Below are 27,961 nucleotides of genomic sequence, written 5' to 3'. Positions count from 1 at the left end.
TCTCTTTTACGCCCTCAACTTTGCTCTGTTTCTTTGTCTGTCTGTCTGTCATGTATTTTTTAATGCCTTTGAGACCTGCAAGTCTTTGCCAGTTCAGCTCGGCTTGAAAATAAAACAGTTGAACTCTGTATCCGTGAGGAAGGAGGGAGGGGAGAGGGGGGAGAAAAGGTGAGAGGAGAGGGAGGGGGGAGCGATGAGGTGACAGCCGTAGGTTCAGGCTCGAGGAGCAAACGAAGGCCTCATTTGGAATGAGGGTTATTTGGATAGGAGACAAGGAGATGAGGAGTGAATTTAAAAGAATGATAGTCAAAAAGACCAGCACACACACAAAGTATAAAAAAAAAAAAAGTTAGAGTTGGGGAGTAAAGCCAGCAGTAGTCTACAATCCAAATTGAAACTGGCATGTTCTTAGAGGCAATATGGCGAATTTGCAACCAAGGATCTGCCAAGACTGGTTTCCACTTTGCACAGCTTGAATTTCATTCACAACACTGCAAGAACATTTTACAACTGCAATGTGGTAACTGCTGCTTTCTGTTAATGCCAAATATAATTCAGAGTCACCCTCATAATACTGAAACGGGACAACACAGTATTGGCTTCATTTATAATCATGCAACGACTCATCAAAGAGCAACAGCAGAAAGCATGAGGTCAGTATCTGTATTTAGTGCCTTTCAGGTAGCCTAGATTAGAGAGGTGTGTATGAAAACCTCTAGTTCCCTTATGTTAGAGTCATGGCTCATACATAAAACACATAATAGACCAAAATGTAGCATACAAAATATATTTCTCAGGCAATAAGTGGATAGATTAATTCATTTTTGTGACTGTTGATTGCTTTTTCAGTGTGATGAATGAATGGGAGAGAGTAGTTAGTTGTTTTTGAACATCATCAAACCAGCTGGCACACATTTGCTCCATCCATATTCTTCATCATAAAAAAGAGGAATCTCTCCATTCTGTAGCCTTGTCTGTTGTAGGGAACAATATACTGTAACATTTTCCCTTCTGTTCTTGTTATTGTATATATCGTAGTCCCTCTTATTAACATTTATACAACATTTAATGACATTTAGCGCAGCCAGAGTTCATCTGTCATTGGATTATTCGCACCTTAATATCATTCACTTTGGGTCACAAACACAGCTTTCTGTCGTGCAGGTCAGCCTCCTATTTGTTTGCTTAGTTTAGTTTACTTGCATTTTCACTAAACATACTCAAACAGCCTGTGCATGCTTATTCAGTCGAAACATCTATCCAGTCACATACTTGGAGACATTTTAAAGACGCTGTTGTACATTTGTGCTCCTCATGCACACTAATAGCAGCACTACTCTTGCAATTGAAAAGCCGAGTTTTTCTCAAACGGGCTCCTGTTTTCACTTTGAATGCAACGGGTCATGTTCTTTCAGATGTTCAGGCTCTGACTGAGGCACGATCTTTATTATCCAATAATACAGACATTAACTATAACCGAAAAGGAGAGAAATAACTCTGAATCGCACAGGAAAAACTGCCAAAAAATGTCTGAATCGTGGTCTCTCAGGTCAAATCTGGCATTTTTATTTATTTCCTGATAAAAAAATATATGACTGTTTGTCCGCTCCACGAATATGTTCTTCATTTTGCTGCTTTAAATATAGATGGATGTGAAATTGAAAAGATAACCTTGTCTTAATTTACCTTATACCCGTCATAATCCATGCATTTAATGTGATCCCAAGCATTTGGAATAGTAACCTTGATTGATATAACGGGATATGTTACACATTAAATTTTAGAGAATGTATTCAGTAATCTGTTACAGAATACATAACATGCCAAATAGCAAATAGGCTGAAAATGAAGGAGGAAGGAAGGGGGAGGCTGGCAGAGACGTAGAGTGAGAATAAAGATGGTGCAACGAAAGAAGGGAAGAGAGGCTTGGAGGGAAGGATCAGTGGAGGTGTAGTGACCTACTTAGCAAGAACCGAATGCTGTGTTTCATATACACTGTACAGAGAGAGACGGACGAGGAGAGAGATGCAGGAAGAAAGTGATGGCAGCGAGAGGAAGGGGATAAATGGATGCAAAGAGCAGGGGAGAATGAAATCTCACAGCAACCAGACAATCCAACAAGCCACTTGGGCATGTTGGATTGTCTGGGTGCTGTGGGTGGACCCTATGGTGTTGTGTTGCCATGTGCACACACATGCACGGAAGTAGTATGTGGGCACTTACGCTATGCAAGAAGCACACATGCAACTTGCTCACATTGCAGTTTCATTCTCCTCCTTACTTCATTTTCTCCATCTGTGCCCCTCATGCTGTCTCTCTCTTTTTGTTGGTCTTCCTCTGTCAGTCTGTTCCTCAGTCCCCCTCTCCTTTCACCATCTCCCTCCCTCGCTCTCTCTCTCTCTCACTGACCACATGTCACCACAGCTTTGTGAGTGTGTATGTGTGTGTGTGTCTGTAAAAGAGATAAAACAGGGACATTGTGAGATAGAGGTTGAGCTTAGGTGAGGTTACCTCATATGTCCCTTTTTTTAATAATTAATGATTAAATCATTAATGTGCAGTGTGTGCACATGTGTCAGAATGCATCAGTGACCTGCAGCAGCCTCCGATCTTCAACTCCGCTTCATTTTTGATTGTTCATTATTAAAAGAAGCCATCAACACAGTGTCCCTCATATCTGAAAATGTATCATGACCTCTGGGTCTAGTTACAGCAGGAATACTGATTTTAAAAATCATGAAAAAAACATTGGATAAGAAAATGTTTTATTCTTCTGTCCTCATTTCCCTAAAAAGTTTTAAAATTCTCAGCTCTCTGCTGGGCAGTGTGTCGGCAGTGCATCATTTCGTTTTAGTTTGAGATTGATTTCCCAGTCAGACTCGCTGTAATCAAAGAGAAACTGACAAGCTGCCTGTGTCTCCAGCTGTCGCTAGTTTTTATTAAGTAAAATATAGAAAACTTATTTGTCAGAAACATTTATCAAGCAATGTGTGTTTGCACAGAGCATTTTAAAAATGTTAAAGCACAATTCAGCTATGTGACCAAAATGTGCAGTCATTAGAGTTAGAATATTATTCACAGCAAATTAAAGTGTTCATATTTTACTTAATAGTTTCCATGACTGACAGATTAATTGATTAAAGGTTTTCCCTTATTTCCAGTAGCAAAATGTGTATCCAAAATCATTTTCAGTCTTGAAAACTTTGCTTATGATAATTAAATGTGAAAGTATAACGCATACTTTTAATGGTTAGAAAGTTGGCTGTTGGGGTCAAACCATTAACAATGTAAGCTACAATTAGGGAGACGAGGCTTAAACAAATATATGTTGCCTGTTGACCTTTAGCCCTGCACTGCCTAATTCCTGACTAATGCCTCTCTCCCACTCTGTTTTCCTGGCTACATTCTATGTATTCTGCATATACATATATACAGCAGAGTTATTTACAGATGATATGATTTACATATAGAGCAAATGAGACCATTAAATATGTCGTAGTCATTCCTTTATATAGTAAGGATGGAAAGATTCACCAAAATGCATCAGTGCACCACCATAAACGTTCACGATGCAACTGCCCTGATTAAAAAAGTGTGCACTGGATACAATGTGGGATGAACTTGTGATGCATTGTTTCTAACATCTTTGCATCGGTAAAATCAGATTAATATATAATTAGAAATGGGACCAATAATGTCAGATTGATTCCTCCTCTCCAAAGTGTTTCTCAAGCGCGCCAGCATGCTATAGCTAAGCAGTACACTGCCTAAATGTTCTGGGTGGAAGTTCTGCTTAAGAATTAAACTATTTTGACAGTAATTGTTTGGGTCACGGAGCATATGCATGTAAACTGGAGACAGAGAGCACTACACTACAAAGGACTTGTGAAAAGGCCTGTTTTGTGAAAGGTCCAAAAAGAAACAGCATAAATAAGATGCTTACTGAGTTGCAGCACTAGAGAAACAAATATGTAAAGTAAAAATTGCACTGTTTTAGTTAATTTATGATTTAATAATATAAAACTCTCTGTACCATATTGCATCATTCTTTTGCATTGCATTGAATTCCATTGTGTTGTATTGAATCAAATCATGTGGAATCGTACTGCATCACAATAGGGGTGAAGCATATCACATTGGTAGTTGCTTCATATGTATCTTTAGTGTATCAGATCGTTGGTAACACATCAAGATACGTATTGTATCGTCCTCAGTGTTAAAACACACACTCAGTATTTAAACACCGTCAATGTTTTGACACATGAATATTGATAAGGGGGGCTTGGATGTTGTACAAGTGTGGGCTGTTAATAAACCCAGGATTTCTGTAGCTTTATTCAACATTAAGAGGTTTTTTTTCACACTATTGAAATGTTATATATTACATTGTATGTTATGTGATTAAATGAGACTTTTACTGTAGCTGATGTTGTTATCCAGAGCTGCTTGAAACATGTGGTGCACATGCAAGCAACAGGTAGTTCAAATAATTGAAGAGGAATGGTGATTTTTGAAAAAGTTGGTGCTATTAAAGAGGAAGAACTTCCTGGGAAAGGTGGGAAATAGATGTAGCCTTGAGAAATGTTTGGCGTCTTCAGAGTGAGGAAGATAGGGAATGACTTGGCAGCACTGATGAAAGTTGAGAGAGATGGTTTGAACTTTCGGGTGAGCCAGAAGGGAGAGAGAGGAATCTAGTCGAGCCAAACCAATGGCCAAGGTATCCGCCGCAGGGAGAGAAGTGTCATGTGCAGGAAATTTCATTTTTTTTCTGATGCATTCCTATAATATTATACTAGTACTGAAAATAAGGCACACTGGTAGAAAATCCAAACTGTGTTTGATCAGACACATGCAGTAGATCATTGAAGGGATGAATATTACACACGAGAAATTTTTCTACCACTGTATGACAGAGTTGTAGGAAATATATATTATTTGTTCCACATAAGTCTTGTTGAAAATGATGTGCTAAAGCTCTAAGAGTAGCATCCTTGAGACTGTAATTAGGATTTGCAGTGCCTTTAGCTAAATGATAATGTCAGCATGCCAACATGCTTAAAGTGGTAATGCTAACATGCTGATGTGAAGTAGGTATTATGTTCACCATGGTCATCAGCTTAGTTTAGCATGTTTACTAATTATCACTAAAGACAAAGCTGAGGCTGATGGGAATGTCATTAGTTTTTTAAAAAATTGCTGGATAAAACTCAGGGGAAGATATTATAAAGATGATATAATTCATCTTGTGGGGAACATAGTTGTCGAGACACATCACACAAAACCGCAAATGTCAACCTCATAGTGGTGCTAGATGGAAAGTCAGGGTGTCACCAAAGTCAGTAGGATTCATCTCCTGAGGACCATGAATATCTGTTGAAAAAAAAAAAAATCCCATAGCAGACCATCCAATAGTTGTTGAGATATTTCAGTCTCGATCAAAGTGGCTAATAAAAATGAGGAGATTTGAATACCAGGTTGTATTGGAGCTATGGATATGTAAATGTACAAGTTAAAAATAGAGAAACGTAGATGCTAAGAACATAATGGAGGAGCAGTTATGAAGGTTGTATGCGTACATCACACAACTTTATACGTTTTTAGGCTCTTTGAAGACACTCAAAAAGCTCTCCACATTTAAACTTTAAGACCTAAAATTCAACAATTTCTCTAAGGTGATGAAACTTTGATTCAGACTTTTCATAGATGGGGTGTTGTCATGTTTGAATTACTTCTCTCAAGACTTTCTCAGACTCTTCAGACTGTGAAGACATCACTAACTGTCCTCTTAACCATGTAGCTCAGACGTCTGGAACAACATTGTCCAGATAGCTCTGAGTGGGATTTGTTTGTACTCATCCATCCATAGCTAGACATCTTGTGCATTCATAGCACAAGTATGTCTCATCTTGAAACAACATTGGGCATGTCTAGAGGTGAATCCAAATTTGACCAGCTTGTGTATCAGATATGTGTGTACTTGTGTGCGCGTGTGTGTGTGTGTGTATGGGTCCCATCCCACCTCCAAAGCCCCAAACAGCTTGTAGTTCCGTCACAGACATCTGGTTGCCACTGACTCTAATGGTTGCACTGATGTTTAATACTGCATGAGAGATAAGAGTATGTGTGTGGGGGGTTTGGGGCACTGGCAGAAAGGCAGCAAGCATCTGTGCCCATGTATCTCTTCCAGAGTGTGTGTTGTTATTCAGTGTATGTGTTGGTGTAGACAAAACATGAACATTTTAGGCTAACCTTTTTTAGCAGCTGGGCACTTACAGCTGTTTTCTTTTCTGTTTTTTTTCTTAAATCATGAGGGGAGGGAGGGAGGGGAGACGAGTGGATTAGATGTGCAAGAGATGAAATTGGAAGGGAATATGTGAAGAAATGGGAAAAGACAAGAGAGAGATTTGAGAAGGGAAAGAGGGGATGCAAGCAAAGGGAGATGGCAGGTTGAGGATCTACAGTAGGCGATGAGAGGGGAGAAATGCAGAGGCGATGTGAGAAAAAGGACAGGAGTGGAGGGGGAAATGAAAAGAGACAGAGGGAAAGAGTGGAAATAACAGTAGAGGCGAGGAAAATATGAACAGAGAGGAAAATTAGAGAGGAGTGCAGGCAAGGCAGAATGGGCGATAATTGATAGAAAATTCAGAGAGCGAGGAAAAAGGAGAAAATGAAAAGGAGGAAAAACCGGAGAGCAGCAGAGATCCTCTATTGCTCATTAGGGTCATTATACCTCCGTCTGGAGCACACTCACACACACACACACTCTAACACACACACTGAGAGGATTGAAAGGAGAAGCCAATTTAGCTGGGTATCAAAAAATGAGCCTTTTGATGAAAGGCAAGGAGGGACTTTGTGCACTGCAGTGTGTGTGTCTTTATCCCCAAATGTGTCAAAGTACTTGGTCACAAATATGGTTTTGTTCTTAAGGACACACACGTGCAAAAATATTTTGGGCCTTGGCCTGTAATTGCTCTACTGGTGGTCGCAGGTGCCAAAAGAGATGATTAGAGGGTTTCTGTGGACAGAACGAAAAATAAATACTGAAAGTCAGAGGAAGGAAGGAAAGAGTTTAAATGAAGTAAGAATGAAAGGATAAATAAAGCCGGGGATGCCCTAGGGACTCAGACAGAGCGGGAGGAAGAGGGAGAGTGAGGTAGATAATGGTTTTGTGAGATGAAAAAAAAAAATTGAGCCTGTATAGAGACAGGAAATGAAGGTGAAATTGAAAGGATAGGAGGAAAATTGAAATAGAAGAGGGGTGGAGTGGTTGTATTTTGGATTCAGGTACTCCAGCGACAGTTGTGGACTGCCAGACAAGCTTTGAACAAGCACATGTCGAGTACAGCTACAGACGAGAGTCAGCAAAACCTGAAAGGTGGTGAAAACAGGAGTGAAACTGCCCAAGTGATGAGCTTAAAGATACAATATGAATGTTTATTTAACCATCTTAAAATATCCACATTTTGTTTGAGGGTTAAACCTTGAGATAGAAAGTGAATCACATTTAGATGTTTTTATGGAACAGATTGGTTTGAATCCAATTATAAAACATAAAGCAGTAAAGGAAATACAAACAAATACCACAGAACAAAAGGGACTGGAACACACTGATTAATTCACAGCCTTTAATTGTGCAAACAGACTAACCTTTCATCACTACTGTGTCTTCATCAGAGTCAGAGTAGACAAAGACATGAGGTAAACAACATATGTAATCAAGCTAGAACAGTTGTGCAGTTGTCATTAGATAACTGGTTAAACAGGGTTTCAAATTTATTGGATAATGAATTCAAGGGTGGTAGTTGCCATAGTCAATGTCCAAGTGCCACACCCCGAACGTCATGTCACGATAAAAGAGTATAAACATCTCTTAAAATAGATCAAAATGCAACAAATCCAGTACAAATGTCCATCAAGTTAGCAAATTAGAGGGAACATGACATATTTAGTTCTTCATTAATGCCAAAGGGCTAACGCTATGGCATATTAGTGAGGCAAAGAATGTCCAGTTAACTCTTATGTTAATGAAAAAGAATTGTTCATGGTTCTCTTGTTTCTAGCTTTGGGAATGGCTTGTGGAGGGTTGCAAGGGAATGACTTTTAATTAAAATAAGACCAATACGCCTTGCTGTCACCATATTGGTCACCAGTCAGGACAGCTGAAAAAAAGTGTCATTGGGCTCTCCGGCTCAGCCATTATTTCTCAGGGGAGTTCTGAAGTAATGATTTTAAACAAAGGGGGAACTGCTTGTGTATCCATACTTTTGTGTGTGATATTGAAGTGTGAGGAGGTCTTTGAAACGATCCGCAACAGGCATCGGTTCTACAGTCAATGCAATTGACATTCAATATTAAAGCAGATCAAAGGAAGGCTCCCTTTGCATAATAGCCAATAGTATCACTTTGGTGACCTTTCGGTGTCTTGAATAAACCAATAGGAAAGGACAAATGATCAACTGGAAGCAGATGGTTGCTGAGGAAAAAGATGTGCAGGATGTTTGGGCATGAATGCATAAATTACATGCAAAGATTAAATTCTGCAGTATCGGCAGATTTGTAGAAATCCGATATCATCTTTTTTTGCTGTCACTGTTTGATAGTCAATGTTGTCTCCCATCTATCTGCCAGATTTACAGTCTCATGGGCTGAGCTAAACCAATGATACTGCATGACTAAATCTACTGCAGCCAGTTTATCTCAGCCTCTAAAGACAGTCTACTTCTATGTGATAAGGACACTTGTGTGCGTGGGCGGCGTCAGTGCCATGTGAATTCTCAATAGAGATAGCTGTAAGATGAGTCCTTATTTAGGTTCTTTTCACACAAGCTGTCATGCGAATTCCTATGTGTCTTGTGAAAATATAAGAAATTATGACATCTAGCAGAAGAAAACTCACAATATAGCATTTATAGGCATATTGTTTGTACAGTATGTGCTGTTTTTCACATGTACTTCCAAAGATTCAATTAATTCAATACCAAAGTTCCTATTATTGAAGGTAGCCATCAAGGTTTTCTTTTACACACATTCATGAATTACTATTGCATCTGTTTTGTTCATGTACACGTGTGAGTAAATATGTGAGTGTACTGTGAAAACTCATTTCCATGGCTGGCTTAATTTTATCCACATTCTATTTATTCTCCTCAGAATCACATTTCCTTGACCCATGTCTTTTTTTAATTTCCCATATCACTTTGGATTCAGTAACGTAATCTTGCCAATTAATACTTTTGTATTATTGCCAAAATTGCCATTTAAATTATATAGGGTTTTTCAGCATATTGTAAAAAACATGATTTTCCCAAGATCTTTTTAATCCCAGCTAAATACAAGATTGACAGTACAAGATCAATTTCCTAATTGGAAATTGTGGCGAACATACCGGCTCGGGGGGGCTTGTGACAGCATACCTCGACCAGATTTTAACAAACAAACAATTGCAGGCACATGTCAGAGACGTGCCCCTGCAGTAAGTCAGCTGAGAAAATCAGTTTTGTAGGACATGAGTAATTAAAGTCAGGAGATGGCCAGATTTTTCCAAGGCTGCCTGTAAACTGTCACCAGATTCCTTGGGAGTCAACCCACTTACAAATTTAGCCACGGAAGGAAAAAGAAACAAGATACTTCTGAGACACTGACTAACTAAAACGAGTGACCAAGCTGTGAAGTTTGTAACAATATCTGTGTCAAATTATTTGAAGTGTTGTTTAATGTATTTTTTTCCGTTTGTCTTTGAGTTCCTCCTAATTTGGTGTGCCATGCCAACCCCCAAGACATTCCTGTGAAGAAATTCGAGAACTAATATGTTTATAGGTTGAGAGGGTGATGCTAGAGTGGGACAGCACAGAGTAACGGAGTGAGAAGTCTGTCCTCCCTCCTGCTCTCTGCTGTAAACACACATAGCTGTCAGTGAGCAGCTGCTCTCATGTCTCCCTGGATCTTGGTGCTTGTGTTGGGCAGAAACTCTCCCGCTCTTTGCCTGCTCAGCCTGCTCTCAGATGGCAGGCGGGTTTCTCTGGTAGCTGCAGCCTCATACTCTGTCTCTCTTGCTCTCTATAGACCGCACACTTGCTACATACTGAGCTATTCCTTAAAGGAGCTACGCTAAACGCTAAAAATGAATTACACAAAAGCACAACAGCATACATTTTCACATTAGGGCAATTGTGAAGCCCTACCTTTGAAGCATCAGGTTTTTCTTTATTGACCATTAATGACAAACTTCTTTCCTTTTTCATTTCTTTCCCCTGATGTCTTGCTTCTCTCCCATCACCTCTCCTCTCACCTACAAACTGCTCTCCTAGCCTTAATTCATCCACACAGCTCGACTCAAACATTGACATTGGACTTATTTTCTCTTCTCTCCTCCTCATGTCTGTGTTATTCTGTCTCTTTCCCTTTATTACTCTCTTTACCTCTCTGTGCGTCTGCCTCTCCGTCTGCTCCTCTCCCTCTCTAATTGGTACGCTATCAGTTGGAGCTCAGATATTGCTGTCACTTTCTGTCTTTCTGCTTCATACACAGAGCTGGGAGGCAATGTGTGTTGTCTTGCTGTTTTTTCTCCATACATTAGCTTCAAGTGTACGTGTGCTGTCTCTTTCAACTCCATACGTAAACAAAACCTGACAACGAAGAGGGAAAATTTAACTAGGGAGCTCGAGGAATGAGAATTGGGTGAAGTGAGAAGGTGAAACATTAGGGAGGAAAAAAGGGAGATAAATGAGGCTTGGTAGAGGAGTCTGGGAAATGGGAGAAAGGGAGAAATGAACTTAATGGTGAATGGCTTGGAGACTGTCTTGGAGAGTTTTCAGTGTTAATACAAAAGCAACTGAAATCTGGTTTTGGGTCCACTTGAGGAGCCTGAGGGTTTGGGCTGTGTTACAGCTGCTAAATGGGTTCAGAAAACAACAAAGATCTTGTTTAGGCATTGGTAGAAACCACCTAAGACCAATAATCAAGATTATTTTACCTCTCCATGTCTCTAACTTTGATTTCTTTGCCCCCTTGAGCAAGCAAGCAGCAATGTACTGCAACATTTTTAAAAGCAGAATTTAAATCTACAAGCTGAAGTAGAGTTTGGTGAGGCAGTGAGTCATTTGTCATCTAAACATTCAGTGACTGGACCAGTTCAAATCTGACCTGACTGAATTGGTTTTCAATTGGATGTTTTGACTTAAATGACATAAACTGAGTTTCAAAGGTATGTTCTGGCTCCGTGACACTAATAATACATCAGAAAAAGTATCGTCTTATACACAGAAGCTAATATGAATATAGACACTATAGACACTGGCCAACTGAGGAGATAGTCCCCTACCAAGCAAGTTAAAGATATAATAAAATGATTTAATATTATGTTAATTCAAAATGAAACCAATATATAACTCAAACCAACTCACTCAATTTAAAGCTGCACCAGTCACTTTTTATGATAAACAATGGCTCAAATAATAATGTGTGATGCAAAAGGTGTCACTTGTAGTAACAAACCACCCACAGAGAAATTATCACCCAACTGCAAATGAGCGCTTGCTCTGTGTCTGCTGGATGTGTAAATAGGCAACTGTTTGCTAACACATTTGTCATAACAGCTTCAAGTGTTGGTTTTTTTTTTCAGCTTCAGGTCAAAAAAATCAAATAATGCAGCTTTAAAGTGAACATTTTGGCAACAAGCAAACTATATCAAACAGTGAGGATCAAAAAATGGAATTTAGCCTTTAATCATTCAGCAAAATGTTTAATTGAAATCTATCCTGTGACCTTGTGACAGTCAAAAGTTAAAACAAAAAGCCATATTGGAACGCTTTCAGGTGTGGAGGCCTTTGGATAAATACAGTGAAATGGAATTCCTCTGTTTTTGCTACATAGGGCTTTCTCTCTCGTTCATATATAATTCACAATGCTGAGTGTGATATTTATCTCCATGATACATCGCAAGGCACTGTGATGAATCCACTGTGACAAATGCACACACATATTTTACAATTCACAAGTCTGGTTATCTCCTACTTGTTAAAAATGTATATAGTTGAGGCTCTGATAGCGCTTCATGTGTATGGATGTCACAATAACACCTTTTTGTTTCCTAAAAAACATTTTTAAATAAAGATTTGGAGCATTAACAATTTCCTTTACTGATGTTCCCTTGCTTTTTTAAACTTGTAAGGCAGTGGTCAAGTGAGACAGTGTAACTCCACTTTTCATGCTGTTGGCATTTTTGTGTTTGCTTCGATTGTTTTTTTGTTGTTGTTGTTTTGTTTTTTTAAATTCCTCCACACGCTCAGTAGGTTCTGACTGGGGTTACTGAAATCCATCCAGAAGCCATTCTGACGTTTTTGAAATTGCAAGGCCGTCAGTGGGGAAATCGGCTTGTTTATCTGAATTCCTGAAAAGGGAAAGTGTGTTTTCAGACATTTGAGTTTTTTTTATTTTTTAGAAGGTTACAGCAGGCCGGCGAGAGAGGATTTGTAACGTGCCCATGGCAGACTAACGCTCTTTCATACCATGTCAGACAAATACACCACCAACCTATGCTGCAGAGGAGAGTCTCTGAGGGATGTACTTCAAACACAGAGAAATGTAAGAGGGTTGCAGAGAGCGAGATGGTGACAAAAAAATAAGAAGCGGGAGCACAGGACAAAGAATGACTGAGGAATATACTACAAAATATATACAATATGGTGTAAGAAATTAAGAAAATGCAGAATAAAAGGCGTGAAATGAGTGAAAAGACTAGTGGAAATTGTTATTACTATTATTATTATTATTATTATTATAATAAGTAAGCCAGTAATGAGGTGAAAATCTTAACGCATTTGCTCATCAACAGGAATCCACAGGGAGTGAGTGTGAGCAGGTATCAATAGGGTACCGAATCATTGCATGTATGTGTCAGCGAGACAATTTCATTGCCTTTTGTCCTTAAATTATTGCTATCCGTGACTACCCAGAGACTGTGAGAGAAAGAGAGTTAAGACAATGACATGGAGAGAGTGTCAGAGAAGAAAGTGGGGTTTTCTTGTTAGACAGTGCCCTGGGCTGAAAGAAGCTGACACCTTGACTTCAATTATTAACACAGCACTTGGCTTTTCATTCAGTTTCTGCCTTTATCTCTCTCCTTTCTCTCTCTGTCTTTATGGCTACACGACCTTTAGTGGCTCTGCTCGGGTTTGAGTCCTTGTAGAGCGTATGAGATAAAGGCACACATTCGTCTCTGCGGGGTGTTACCGTGGCACCATTCATCTCGTATATCTATATGCCCCGGAGCCAAAATTAATACACTTAATATTCACAAAAGCACAGCAGAAAAGTGAATTGTCCCTCATTAGCACATAGCAAACAAAAGTAAATATGGAAATGCTTCCACACAGGCTTAATGAGCAAGAAGTGGGGAAAAAATATTTTGTATATTGGGGTTAATTGCTGGAAATTCTCTGATGCAGTACATGGAGCGAGGTTCAGTTTAACTATAAATATTAAGGCCATGCAGGGCTCTCAAAATTATGTGTCCACAGTTTCTGAAAGCCCCCTGGAATTAAAGTCACCCTTCACTCAAAAATGTGTTTTTCTTCTTGTTCCTGCAGTTGAATATTTGAGCTTCACTGTGCAGAATGATGTGTGTGCAGAGTTTGACACTTGAACATTTATCTTCTTAAAGTGGAAAGTTTCTCTGTGCTCATTGAAAATCCAATTTTAAGAGGTGGGCCATAAACATGATTTGTGACATCATAACTAGTTTTGAAGCCAATCCTGGTCCAATATTTAAGGTACACAAGTGAGATGCCTCCAGTGCACAAACACTGAGAATGGACTTTACAGTGAAGTAGGAGACATCTTGTGTCCAGCAGTTAAACTTCTGAGATGAAACATATTTACATATTTATAGATTCTGGATATTTTAATGAGGGAGAAGGAGATGTCATTTTAAGGATTTTAATGTGGTAATTATACTTTTTTCTGTCTGTCAGTACATGTCTGGAATTTTCAGTGGTGTTTGTTTTTCTCTGCAAAACAACCGTACTCTGATTGGTTCCAATTAGAGGTCTTCACTGGTCCAAAATCATGGACCCGTGGAAAACCTACCCGAACCTGATGTGCATAAATTCATTTTCAAAAAAGAGACCCGACCTGAGAGGGACCCAAGCACAGCCAGACCCAACCCGAATATACCCGAACATAACGGACCTGAGCAGAGAGAGAAGACAAACACCAGCAGCAGCCTGGTGCGCTATCAATTAATTCAATCAATTAACAAGCAGCCGCAGTGGGAAAGAGCAGCAATATTATAATAATAATGCCCTATGAAGGAATGTAAAGTCATAGAAATGAAAATTATATGTTTATACGCTTCAAACACAGATAACATGTAATGTAATATAATAACTAAATATCCACCTCCTGTACCAACAATGAAACCTTCTGTAGCCAGCTGGATGATAGACAGACAAAAGACAATGTTCTAACCTATTTGCTCTTCATTTTATTTAATACAAACGCTTCAGTTCCCTTATCAGAACTTTTTTCTCATCTTTATCGACTAGTTGTTTAAAACAGGAGCAAACAGCTGATGTTTCAGTTGGCTGGTTTTACCTCCTTATTCTTCTTTTCCTTTTACTCGTTCCTCACGTTGATTCACTTCACAGTTCACATTCTCCTCGCACTCAAAACACACTGAGCTGATACCGCATACACTCCAATCATTTCGGATCCACTTGTGTATTGGACATAGGCCTATTGACATACAGACCCGATACTAGCAGCAGTAGAAGGAGACCTGATTAGACTAAGTAGAACTTGGACCCGGTCCGACTCAGGACCTGGGTCGGATCTTGAAGACTTCTCACCAGCCACTTCACTTCTAGGAACACCTGTGCAATTTAGTGCAATTTAATGCAATCCAATACAACAGATCTGCCATAAATTCTACATTTACATTTTCAGTTTTTGTTGACATTGTCAGAAAGGTGATAATTCTACTTTATGTTCATTATTGAGGTTGTAGTGGGTGCTGGTGGTGTACTGGGGTGCATTATATTGAATGGTGTTCCTAATATTTTGTCCCTCTCATGTATGTTAATGGAGTGGACAAAATATGAGGAACACCGCTCAGTATAATGCATCCCAGTACACCACCACTGCCCACTATGACCTCAATAATAAACATAAAGTTAAATTAACTATCACCTTTCTGACAATGTCAACAAAAACTGAAAATGTATAAGCTTTGTAAATGTAGAATTTATGGCAGAGCTGTTGTATTGGATTGTGTTAGATTGCACAGGTGTACCTAATGAAGTGGCCGGCGAGTGTGTGTGTTTGGGCAGTAAACTGTAACAGCAAACATCTGTCTTGCTGCATGTTTGATTAGTCTCCTGACACGAGCAGGACACGATTGCTTACAGTTAGAAATTCGATTTAAAACAATATTGGCCCACATTTTAGGGCTCAAAATATTTTCTGTGTGGATGATTGAGTGTGCATATGAATTTATGTCCGCCTGCCTTGTAGCCGTGCGATGGATTGTAGAGCTTGCATGTTTATACATTGATGAAAATGTGTGCGATCTATCCTGTTGTCTGTTTGTTTGGCTCCAGAGATGCAGCAAGCTTTTTTTTTCAGTTTTATAGAAGGCTGTGTTTTCATCAAATACAACACAATATTACAAACAGCTGCAGTACCTTTTTTGTTGCTTGACATCCGTTGTCCCAGGAAGACATTTTCTGACACCCATCCTAATGTCATTAGTCTATCTGTTCCGTAAGATGGACGAGCAGTAAGAGACCCTGCGGCAGCCAGCACTTACCTCAAGACTCACATCTCCAAAGACATTCATTACATATTGCGGTATTCTGCTAAATTTTATCTTTAAAATTCTGGATAGGTCTTAAGTTCTTCCCATGCATGTTTTACGTAACGATCATAGAGTAGCTTGTACGATCGGATCATAAAACATATCTTCTTCTCACACCTGGTAAAACTGCCAACCAGGAAACAACAAAGCATTTTCCATTATCACTAACCATCTGGCCTTGCAACATTAACACAGCCCTACACTTGTTGAATTACAAGCCATGAAAAGTCTGTTGTTTTTGCTTTTATAAAAGTGAATGAATAGCTATGAGGGAAGAATCAATGGTTTAAATCTGATCCTGACATGTTGGCTCATACTGTGGGTTTATACAACTCAAACACATACATAAAATAATCCTCCACTTGTCTGGTTTTTTAGACCAGAAATTCAAAGTTGTCAGTTACCTCTATTAGCTCATAGCATGCTATCTAACTTACTGTGAATAACCTATTATCTACCTAGCATACCAAGTGCATCTCAAGTACCATCTCAGATCCTGTTAGGCTTCACAGGAACAGTTTAAAGACCTTCAGTCAGGTCATGTGTAATTAATATTGGCCTGCATTTGGACCTAATCAGTTGACATGTCCCTAGATAGACTGGACAGCTCCCAGATGTGAAACTATAAGGGAGCTGCTGGGTGGCACTAGTGGTTTCAAAAACTTGTGAAAACAGCAGCAAAGGCCAGGATGTCAGGGAACAGAAGTGCCTTTGAGCTAGTCACTGATCCCTTGCCTTCCCTTTTATCAGAAGTTGTTATGGATAAAAGTGTTAGCCAGATGCCTAAACTGTGTAATTATCCAGCGGGGTGTTGCTGAAAATAGCCTTGATACTCAACTTGTGTGGATGTAAAGACTAAATAAGTCAAAGCCACTAGCAGCATCAGATTTAATGTGAGCAATGTTTTGTGTTTTACCGTTACTAATAGTTTGATATTAAATAACTGTGCAAAGAAACCCGTCAATCTCTGTAACACAGCAGTCAGCATTAACAGCTGCATCGCTGTTGTGTACTGTACATGCTTGGCCTGCAGTGTTGCGGGGTGATGGAGAACAATTTCAAAATGTAGCCTGTGCACAGTAAGGAAATATTTAATGAATGGAAAGAAAAGTAAACAGAGTTTAGATTTTCCCAGGGGCATTTGTACAGAGGAGGGTTGGCAAGACTACTGTGGAAACAAAGCGCTCCAGAGCCCCGTTGGCAATACCAATCAGCCACAGTTGGCAAAACGTCTCATCAAAAGCACTGTTAGATGTTTTTTTCTACATAAAATCAAGTTCACAAAACATCTTTATTGGCAACAACTTAAAAAAATAAAGAAGAAATATTTTCTCTCTCCTGTTTTTACCGCCTACAACCTCAGATTTCTCAAGTCAGCATCATTTAGAGACCTCATGAATAAAATGCATGATTTTTAGACTGCTTTGTTCCAGTTGCACAGATCTGGTGCTTCATGAAAATTTCAGTTCTTTTGCCAATTTTGGCAGAGGAGTCATCAAGGTAACCACAGTAATTATGCAGATTATATAATATTTCATCATTTTGAAGGTATAGCAGTCCCCACCTGAAATATATGAGTCAGTATTTACTAAAAAACTGTCCACAGAAAACCAGATGTGTAGGCACAGCTGTTGAAGCTCAGATAAATAATAAACAGTAATGGCACAACTATAGGCTTTTTAAGGATGTTCTTTTGTAGTCATGTTCTTTAAATATAAACCTGTTTTTTTTTAAAATTTAAAACAAATTAATTATATGCTGTGCAGTTTGCAGAGTTGTTCACATGCACATCTGAAAGTGTCGGTGTGGAACTTTGCTGCGACTCTACTTCAGCGACACTTGAAGTGTTGATGACCAGCCTCGAGCCCTTTTAAAATCAAAGGGGAGTGCCGGGCTTTATGAAAATCACAACCTGGAAATTGGGACGTCGAGCCTTGAAACGGCATATTGCGCAGGTGAAGAGGCAGTCTGCGTGGACTGCAATACCCGTGACAATTTCCTCTGCTTCAGCATCTCATACATTTACCGCTTTATGTAGGCAGACTCTTTGAACTTGCTCTCTGATTTCGGATGAATAAGATCAGAAATCCTCCTTGGTGAAGGATATTGCTATGAATGAGCCTTACTTTGAAATATTAAATTCAGGTTGAAAAAAATACATTGATGTCCACTCATAGCGGCAATTGAGCATTCAGCTTGATGTTTTGATATGTTGATGTGTAAATTTTAACAGCAAGCTGACATCTTATGCTTCCGTGCTGTTGCGCTACATTTAGCATAAGTGTGGTATGCGTGTGTTCGTTTTTAGCTCAGGCCCTAGCATGTTTCTATAAATAACCGAGGGAATGTAGCACCGGACCATAACGTGGTTTAACATCCTGGTTTTGGGGGGTTTATTCATTTTGGCTGCTATATTCAGGGTCATTGTACCATATTTCTGATAACATTCTTTATAGTGGGAATTAAACACTATTTTGATCATTTCAAGCCAGAGATTTAAAAAAAAAATAGCTTGAAGTTGTAAAGAGCAAAAGGATAATCAAAAAATATTGTTGGTCATAAACGTCGGCAGCTCCGCACATCTACATTGTCTGAAGATATTACTGGCATATCATCAGTGTGGCACAACATTGTTATAATTATAATTTCTACTCATCTTTCTCTTCCAGCCCTCGAGGGGCTCCATATGTTGCAGAGTTGGATAGTCCGCGCTCTCCTCTTCACATCTCCTCCCCTCCCTCTCCCGCTCTCTCGCCAAGTGGTTTGGAACAGTCCACAATTTCCGTTTCTCACTCATCTCATGCTTGTTTTCTCCCCTCTCATGTCATCGCATTTTGCTCCTCTTGTATGTCTTTCTCCATCGCCATCCAAGCGCAGGCTAATTTACGCTTACATTTTTTGGCACCTCACAGATGCCGCGCTTTGTGTTTCTGTATCATTTACATTACAATCCGCGGTTATCCCGTTAACAACTGCTGCAAACAGTGCCGAGATGGTAGAACAAGTAAGGCACAAAAAAAAATCACATTTGCACTGAAATATTCAACAGACAGTAACAAAGAAAAACGATTGACGCCGCGTCTTGCACTTTTGGGAAGATGCAAAGTCAAGTTTTTGTCTGCCAAATTTATTTTTGATGGTTTTGCCGTTTTCATCGGCAGTTTAAAGTAATGAGTGTTAGGAACGATTACAGACATGTGACAAAGGTTACGAGCTGAATTTAAACCAAGCACACAAATACATCTCAAACCACTGATCTACCAGGATACTGTGTCTGCCTGCCTACCACCTATCTCTCTCTTTCTTTGTCTGCCACTTTTGGGGATAATAGGCCTGCCTTTTTCTTTCTTTCGATCTCTTGAAGGAACAGTTACCTTCACTGACAGCCGATCTTACACCCTCCTCTTAGCTCCAACCGTGGATCGTAATCTCATGTACCATTCTTGGTCCCCAGGTATTGAAATAAATCTTTTATTGAGGAAGAGCACTTGCACATAACTGGCAGTTTGTTGCAGAGAACATTCATATTTGTATCTGAACAATAATATAAAACATATACCCACTGAGATTACTGGAGCAAGCTGGATGGGACAATAACACAGAAGCTCTAATGAAAACAGTTAATCTTCAACTGACAGATTGTGCATGTTTTGCCAAATGCAGCAGATACAGTTTTTTTTTTTGCACTACTCTGCTTCCAAGTTATACTCACTGGGTCATGATTTCACCTCTTTACGATATTGAATACTGAAAATTGAAATAGCCAACATGTACTGATATGTATTTATTCACAGTGTTTTAACCTTAATCTAACTCTTGATCATCACCAGTTTTTTGTTTACGAAATTAACTGTCCCCCACCTTCCTGCTCCTCCCAGGTTTTCAGAAGCGGTGAAGGCATGGGTATCCGTCTGGACAGCGCCTCAGCCTTTCAGGGTGCTGTCATCTCACCCCACTACGACTCCCTGCTGGTCAAAGTCATCGCCAGCGGGAAAGACCTGCCGACAGCAGCTTCCAAGATGAGCCGAGCCCTGGCCGAGTTCAGAGTGCGAGGGGTCAAGGTAAGGACGTTCAGCCGTGAGCTTTTTGACAGCGCTGATGCTTTGCGTGCAGTTTTTCCTCTGCTCTCATTTGCATTTAAGGATCTCAATGTTTTCTGTCCGTGTGTATGGGGTGACAGGATTGTGAACACTTGAATTTATGATGTCAGATACGCTGTGTTGTCATACTTTCTAAAAGTTTGGCATTAGATGTATTTTTCTAGACAGCAGATAGGTATTTGATGGCATTGGTCTGCATTGGTCTGCTGTCATTGGGTTCATAAGAGCTGTGAACAGAGCATATATCAAACTTTTCAAGCCAGTCTAGCTCGGTTAATAGTGTGATGCAGTGAAAATTGAAAGAGTGAGAGCTAGAGAGGCTTTTTGAAGATCTACATCCTTACATCTCTGCATGACCTGTCTGGTTGATAACACGCTCTGTGTTACTCCTTGTCTCTTGGTTTTCAGACAAAAAAATAAACCTTTCTGGTAGCGTATAAAACTGCCTCAGGATACATCTCTATGATGATTGAGGGTGGTTGTGCTGAATATCATCAGTAAGTGTGAACTGTTCTTGACAGCTGTGGTGTCAGCAGTTTAATTTGGCTTATTTTCAGGGTTGTTTTTTTTTTAAAGATGTTAATTTCTTTAATATTTGTACCCACACAAAGACAAGTCAGCATTTTACAGAGATCACTGGTGTCTGTAGTATTGTGTGCGTCACATTTTAAAACAACTAAACGATAATGAAGTGGTACACAATACTAAATCAGCTGGTTTGGGAACAAACTTTTACTTTTTTTTTCTCACCCTAATGAAAGTCACAATTTCAAAAATACTCTGCAGAAGGAAAAGTGATCTTTGCCACTCAAGTTCTTCAACAGATGGCTGAGAGCTTATAAAACCAGTTAATTGATGTAGGACTATATATAGAAGCCCAGAGAATGTTGTTGTGGTTGTCATGTTGATTTCTTCTTTCTTCTACTTTGCAATTTACACGTTTTCATGTTTAATTTTCACTCTGCAAATGAACAATTTGCTCTCTGGACAAGTGTGAAGTATCTCACAACACATGCCTTTTTTTTTCCCGGAGCACGTTGAGGTGAAAGGTATGTTGACTAATCAGGCTATAGCTGGAAACAATGCAGGTATGTTTTCATTGTAGACTGAGGATAAACCATGATTGATGCCCACAAAGATTTATTACTGTAGAAATTAAGCATTTCATTTCAAGGTGAAGCTAGAGTAGTTTATTATGAAGGTATGAGTTTGCCGATACTATTTTGCTAAGGAAAATAGTTTGAAGAGACACATTCCAGTCTTTAAGTCTCAGTTAAATCTAATTCAAAGCTCAAGTGCAGCTGATCACTTTTTAACACCAGAACCGCCAATATTCCAGCATCAACATTCGCAACGATGTCATTTCTTGAAGCAGTTAAGTAAGACTTGACAAAATAACTATTTAAAATTCAGTTTATGGGGTTTAATAATTTTACAGTTGCTTCAGGCTATTTCATTACAGATTGAAAGGGTCAAATACATTTTAAAATTCATCAAACTCTAGCCTACAACAAAAACAACCAAATAATGAACACATTTAAATAATTTAATTATTGTGGAAGAGGAACATTAAGTAAAAATTAAACAAATTTTGGTTAATAACATGTTGTTTTAGTTATACTACTGGGAATAAAGAAAAACAGAGTGCTCACCATTTATTAATTTTACAATAGCTTTATTTCATTACAGATGGAAAAGGTCAAATACATTTTAAAATTCATCAATAAACTGTAGGCTATAGCAAATAAACAACAAAGTAATCAACACATTTAAGTAATTTAATTATTGTAGAAGAAGAAAACGAATTTTGGATCAAATGTTTTATACTGGGAATAAAGAAACAGCTCTCTCTCTCTCTCTCTCTCTCTCTCTCTCTCTCTCTCTCTCTCTCTCTCTCTCAAACACACTCACACACACACACACACACAGTGCTTTGGCAGCATTCTTCATCTTCTCACCCATGGATCATATACATGTTTGCAGTGGTGCTAAATTATCTGCATGCATAAAAATAACTGACGATATAAACATTGAAATGAAATAAACCTGAACTGGACATAGTTTTCAATTTCCATTCTCATTTGTTATTGCAACAACATAGAACAGTAAACTTGAGCACCAATATGTAAGTCAAAGCTGCCACAGCAGCTATACAGTCAAAAACACTCAAGTCATGCATGAAAACTGCAAGGAGATGATGAAGGAATGTATCTGAACCTAGAGTCTAGCCTGTGATATGGCAGCCTGCATCAAAAGACATCTGAACAATGAGTGTTGCTAAGCTATTAGCAGTAAAAATTACACCTTGGCAGTTCAAGGTATAAATGATCATAATTTTTCTTTTTATCCCACACCCCATAATTAACTAGATGATTAATAAACCCATTTTAGGAAAAGGCATGAACTGAGAGGTGTAGCAGTTTTATTTTAACAGAGTTACATGTATTTGAAAACACCACGGGGGTGAAAATAACCCCTTCTGGGTTCTAGTGTTTAAAAAAGGTTTTCTCTGTAAATGAGTTAGCAGAGTGTTAAAATGAGCACTGTTTAATTATAGTCTATATATTTTTAAATCAATGGAAGGTTGAGTTTGTAAACGCTTGCTGCATTTCATATAGGGCTCTCTACATGTAGTGTGAAGGAAATCGGAGCCACAATGAGAATAAAGAAATTGCTGTAGCGAGTGGAACAGAAAATTCTATCAGCTCAGTCATAGTAATTCCTCAGTCTATTTTGAATTAGTCATGATGAGGTGAAATTGCAAGTCAAATTGGTCTTCTCAACTCTTAATTTCTCATTTAACTAGGAGTGCACTTTACAAACCGTCAGCACAGATTTAATAGATTAATTTTCCCTTCCGATAGAGTGAGAAAGTGTTTGATCTCAGCAAAGACTTGATGGGCCTGTGGACACTGTCCTTTTGTCCTCATCACCGCGGTTTATGTAAACCGACAGCGGGAAGTCAATCTACAGTAATGTGCAGTTCTTACAGTGGCTGCAATTGAAATCAACTGCAACAGCTGTTTCTCAACAGCAGCTTTTTCCAAAGACCTGAAATTTGAGCAAAACTTTCTTCAAAGCTTTTTTTCTTGTAGTCTGACTTCTGTGAATTAGTATTCAGCTGTGTAGAGTGGGCTGCATGAGGTAGAAGAGTTTAAAAATCTAGGTACTCATGTCCTCGCCACCAAACTGTCTCGCAGACAACAACATTCTCAACAAAGTAAGCACAGAGACTCTTTATTGCTCTTTGACACAGACTCTGTGCCTCACTTTGCTTGATCTGAGATATATCTTTAGTGAGCAAACTTTCTCTTTCATGTCTTCATCTGTTTTATAATTTTTGCATTAATTTATGCACTGCCAGTTTGAAAAACACATTATGGAGGACACCACTTTAAGAGCCCAGGTTTTCTATCCTACCAGCTTGTTAATCATCCTTCTGGCATCACAAGTGTAAATCTGTTGCTGATTACTTTTCTATAGTGAAAACCGAATGGGCTGTGAGAACCTGGATTGTGTATTATAGAATAGAGCTATCGTATATGACCATGTTGTCCACTACTGCCTTTAAAAGAGGTTAATAATTTCAGATGTAATATCACTTTAATGGAGACACTCTGCATCATCCATTGAGTCATTCTTCAATTCCCAGACTGTTTCTGTCCGGATAGTTGTCTAAATTGACTCAGTCCTTTTAAATATCACTGGACCTATGAGGATGTTTGCTCATGTTGTTAAGGTGACCAATGAAAATTTTGACTAGAACAAGAATTGTGGTTAATTCTTTCCCAGTTTGTGTGTTTTGTAAGCGGTGGCCTTGGAGAGTATTGCTTGTGCTGTGTTGGAATGTCACCAGTAAGAAGCCAGAGCGTTGGCAGCAAATCCAAGTCCTATTAACGCTTCGGTCTGCTCACAGAGATATGACGCTGAAGGCTTCCATCCTCATAACCCCCACGAGTATTTTTCTTCAAATTGAAAAGGAAAACATAGATCAGCGATCAGACTTTTGACATTATTCTTTGGGTTTGTTGATTCCTATAGTAGCGGTGGTTCTTCAGTGTGTTGGTATAGTGTAACCTTTTAAATTCAAGTGAAAACCAGAATGCACCAACCAAAAGTTTGAGTTTCTTGGTTGACACTTGACAACATGCTGCTCTCCTGTGTTGTGTGGAATTATGTTTGGCATTTCAGAAAGCTCTGTTTATCTCCTGCTTCTGTGTGTGTGTGTGTGTGTGTGCACATGAGTCTTTATTTGCTTTTTTTTGTGCACATGCGCACATTGGTGACTATGGACATGTGTGTGTGTACAAAGCCTGAGCCATGTGTGTTAAGCAGTAAAATGTCATGTATGCGGCAGCAAAACGAGAGAACGGGAGAGTGATGGACAGGAAAGTGACAGGACATGAGGCAGAAGGGTAAAGATAGATGGATAGAGGAGCGGGGGGGGGGGGGGGGGGACAGCAAAAGACCAATCAAGATGGAGAGAGCGTAAGATAAAATGACAAGTAAGGTAATGTTGCCCATAGAGGCTAGTACACCTGTGGCTGTCATGTCAGAATTTATGTATAAGTGTTATGATTTTTTTTCATATTGCAGACTCAGGGGGTTGCTGTGCATGGAGCAATGAAATACAAAATGCAAATCATCCTCAACACCAAGATTAAAAAAAAAAACACATAAATATGACTTTTCAGGAATAACTGCCTACCTCAGTTTGTAATGAGAAGCTACCGGTTCTTAATTGAGCACCTTTGTCTCCTCTCTAAACCGGACACACAGTAAATTCTACAATCTATCATGTGAACGCATGTATTCGAGCATCTGTCCCCGGCCAAATTGCTCATCACACAGGTTGATTCCTGGTTTGTCATGTGAAACCAACTAATGACTGGATAACTAATGAGCTCCTGAACAACAACACCATCTGACATTCAGCAGCAAGAGAGCGTCTCTTCGGATGATTCCTGTCCACATTCCTGCTGAATCCTGCACATTTCGTGTGCGTGAGACAGATAATTGGTTAGGTGAAGACTAAGCCAGATGCACGTCGCCAAAAAGAAGGATGTGGAAAGGGAACACAGCATGACAAATGGCAATATGGCAGTAGGTTATATCTAAACCTTGCTCCTCATAACACCACCAGCCTCCATATTCTGTACAGTTTGGTTGAGACTCTTAACAAACGCAGACATTTGGATGTGGTGCATATAGGTTTGTGTGTGTGTGTGAGTGTGTGTTGTCAGAAGACATTTTTGCTTTTTCATCTTTACAGCTCGTCTGTAAGAGCGAGAGAGTTTTAAGGTGACCTGAGGTTATTGCGCCTACATCTGTCTGTATGTGCGTGTGTGTGTGTGTGAGTGATGGGTCGGTGATGATTCCCATCTAGAGAGGCTCCTTGAAGAATCTGTGCAATGTTTCGTTATACGCTGCCAGATCACAGGTTACTGCTCATCTGAAGATTGCCGCACACTTGTCCTTCTGTTACCTCTCCTAATTTCTCTCCTCTGAATAATCTTTTGCTTTTACATCTTTACTTAGCACTTCTGTCATACATGGTTATGTGAGGGTGACATGGGGGATCTGGTCCATCTTTTCACAGTAGCCTTGACTAGAGACGGCTTTATTTTAATAGAGGAAAAGTGTGCTCATTGTACCGTCTCTCTGCTTCCTGCTAAATGTAAAAAGATCAGCTTTTTTACAAATCTAATAGTCTCTTTATCCTCCCTCAGCTCCTTGATCACCTGTAGTTTGCTCTTTCTCTCTCTCTCTTCTCCTCCTCACAGTTTACTTCTCTGAACCCTGCTCCTCTTTTTTTTTTTTTTCTCTCCACAATTTAATTCATGTCTCACAAATGTTTTGCATGAATGTTGCATAATACTGATGAAGGCTGATGAATACTTGCAAAAAAACATGCAGCTGGAATTCATCATAACAGAACAGCATAACAGTAAATACAATGTGAGTTTCGTTGTAGATAAGGGATCTGACTCCGCATAGTGCTGTGACTGTCAGTGGAACTGATCATTGATTATAGGGGAAATAATGCTACAAATAAATAAAACCTGTCACACTCTCAAATCTTTTCAATGCCACAATGTTCAGCAGTTTTAGTTTTCCTCATCTTGTAGCTATATAGATATATCTTGCAGTCATATGACAGTATAGCATTGATACAGCTACATTTTATGATATGACAAGAGATAGAAATCCATCCTCAAATTCAGTATTTTGTTGCTACAAAGACTCTTTATGTTTACCTGGCCTCAAGTGTGACTGTGTTTGTTAACCTGTGTCAGGGCCTACTTGTGAACACGTCTGTCTGGCCAAGCATTTCGATTCCCCGTACCTGCACTGTCATGTCTGACTCTTTTATCATACACCATATCCGTCTCTACCTGCCAAGTAAACAACTCCTACTGTTTTTTTTTTTTGTTTTTTTTTTTTCTTGCTCTTCTGTCACACTCTCCCTCTCTTCACCTGTTTGACCTCAGTTTCCCTTCATGAGCAAAGTTGTCTTCTAGTTCTCTCATGTGTATCTCTTGTTCTCAGATCCCTGAGCCTCCTGTTAGCGCTTCACTGACTTGGTTACATGTGTTTTCTCATGGTCTGCTTTTCTTTTTTTTTTTCATCTTGATCTCCGTATTTTATACTTAGTCTGTTTTTAGAATCCCTAATGTTAGCCCTTTTATAGCTGTAATTTATATCAATAAATTGTGATAAACAGTCAAATCAACGACAGTCTTTGCTTAACGCTGCTTAATTTACATCCAAATTACTCTCAAACATAATTCACCAATATTTCTTTTACAAGTACAAATAAATCAGTGATTTGTACATGTTACTAATCACAGTTTAGTGACATGTACAAAAAATTAGTGACAATTTCTCTTTTTTTTTTTAGCTCTTCTATTTTTTTCAAATAAACTACTCCATCCCAGAGTAAAACGCCACTGCACTATGAATGGCTTTTCAGTGTTTTCCTAAGCAACAGCTACAGCTGTGCTTCTCCTGAGGAATCTCTGTTACTGCAGAGCACTGAATCATTTCAAAGTATACTGTATGCAGCATCTTGCGTGAGAGAAAAGCTAGTTTGTTGGTCACTCAGTTTATTTATCTTGTTAATCTTGCAGCTCACCAACCATCCTTTTATTTTCCTCTTCACTTTGCTTTTCCCCCTTCTTGCCACTCATATCACAAGTCACAGCAAGCTCAGTGTTAACCTAGTAACAGGATGAACCCGTGTTCCTTCTCATCTGGCGTTAGCCTCTTATGACTAAATAGGGAACTGAAAACTAGTTCCCAATTAGAACCGAATCCAAAATGCCAAGAAACGTACACCCAATAAAAAATTTGAATTTCAGTTCTGCTTATCAGTTCCTAAACACGATAACCCTTTATTAATGCAACTACCCATGTGGTTTAGATACGTGCATGCATGGCTAATGTCACAACAGTAGTGACTGCGGTAAATGCTCATAAGTATGGCTTCACTTTATTAAACAAAATGACATGGCAAAGCATATATGGGAAGCTAATTAGCTGTAAGTCAGCTTGCACATCGTATTTGACCAAACATTTAAGGCAGCACGGCGTCAATCTAAAAGGATGTCCAGTGTTTGATGTCTTACAGTCTCAAAGCCCAAGTGTGTCATCAGCCTACGCTAGCACCTCTCCAACACCTCCAGTAGAGCCAGGGATACCTAGCTGTGGCACATTGTGTATGCATGTACTGTGTTGCTGTTGTGACACAGGAACTCCTCATCTGCATTCAGACCGAAAACAGTCCTGTGTAAAACAATACAAGGTGCTGTGTTGGTGTGGGTATGCTTTGCCGGTTAGACTGCTGGCTAGGCAGGTAGGAGGTCTATATCAGTTTATATGTAGTAACCTCATCATGCAGAAACCTACGTCAGGTCATGTGGGAAACAGTTTTTAGAAGAGCTTGGGAAAATAGCATTTTGATGCTAAAAACATACATACTTTCAGATTTGAATACATATGAAAC

General features: G+C 39.2%; 1 protein-coding gene across 3 annotated transcripts in view; it reads left to right on the top strand.

Annotated features, from left to right (window-relative positions):
• LOC122974040 (pyruvate carboxylase, mitochondrial-like) overlaps window positions 1–27,961 on the top strand; it is a 301,961-nt gene that overhangs the window by 126,045 nt on the left and 147,955 nt on the right. For all 3 annotated transcript variants that reach the window (XM_044341882.1, XM_044341881.1, XM_044341883.1), the window contains exon 12: window positions 19,735–19,917. In XM_044341882.1, the coding sequence (XP_044197817.1) occupies window positions 19,735–19,917 (183 nt within the window). The remainder of the gene's footprint in view (window positions 1–19,734; window positions 19,918–27,961) is intronic.

Source organism: Thunnus albacares, chromosome 22 (assembly GCF_914725855.1).
Source record: "Thunnus albacares chromosome 22, fThuAlb1.1, whole genome shotgun sequence".
NCBI lineage: Eukaryota > Metazoa > Chordata > Actinopteri > Scombriformes > Scombridae > Thunnus > Thunnus albacares.
Note: the sequence above shows the minus strand (reverse complement) of the source record. Positions and strands in the feature narration are given on the sequence as shown.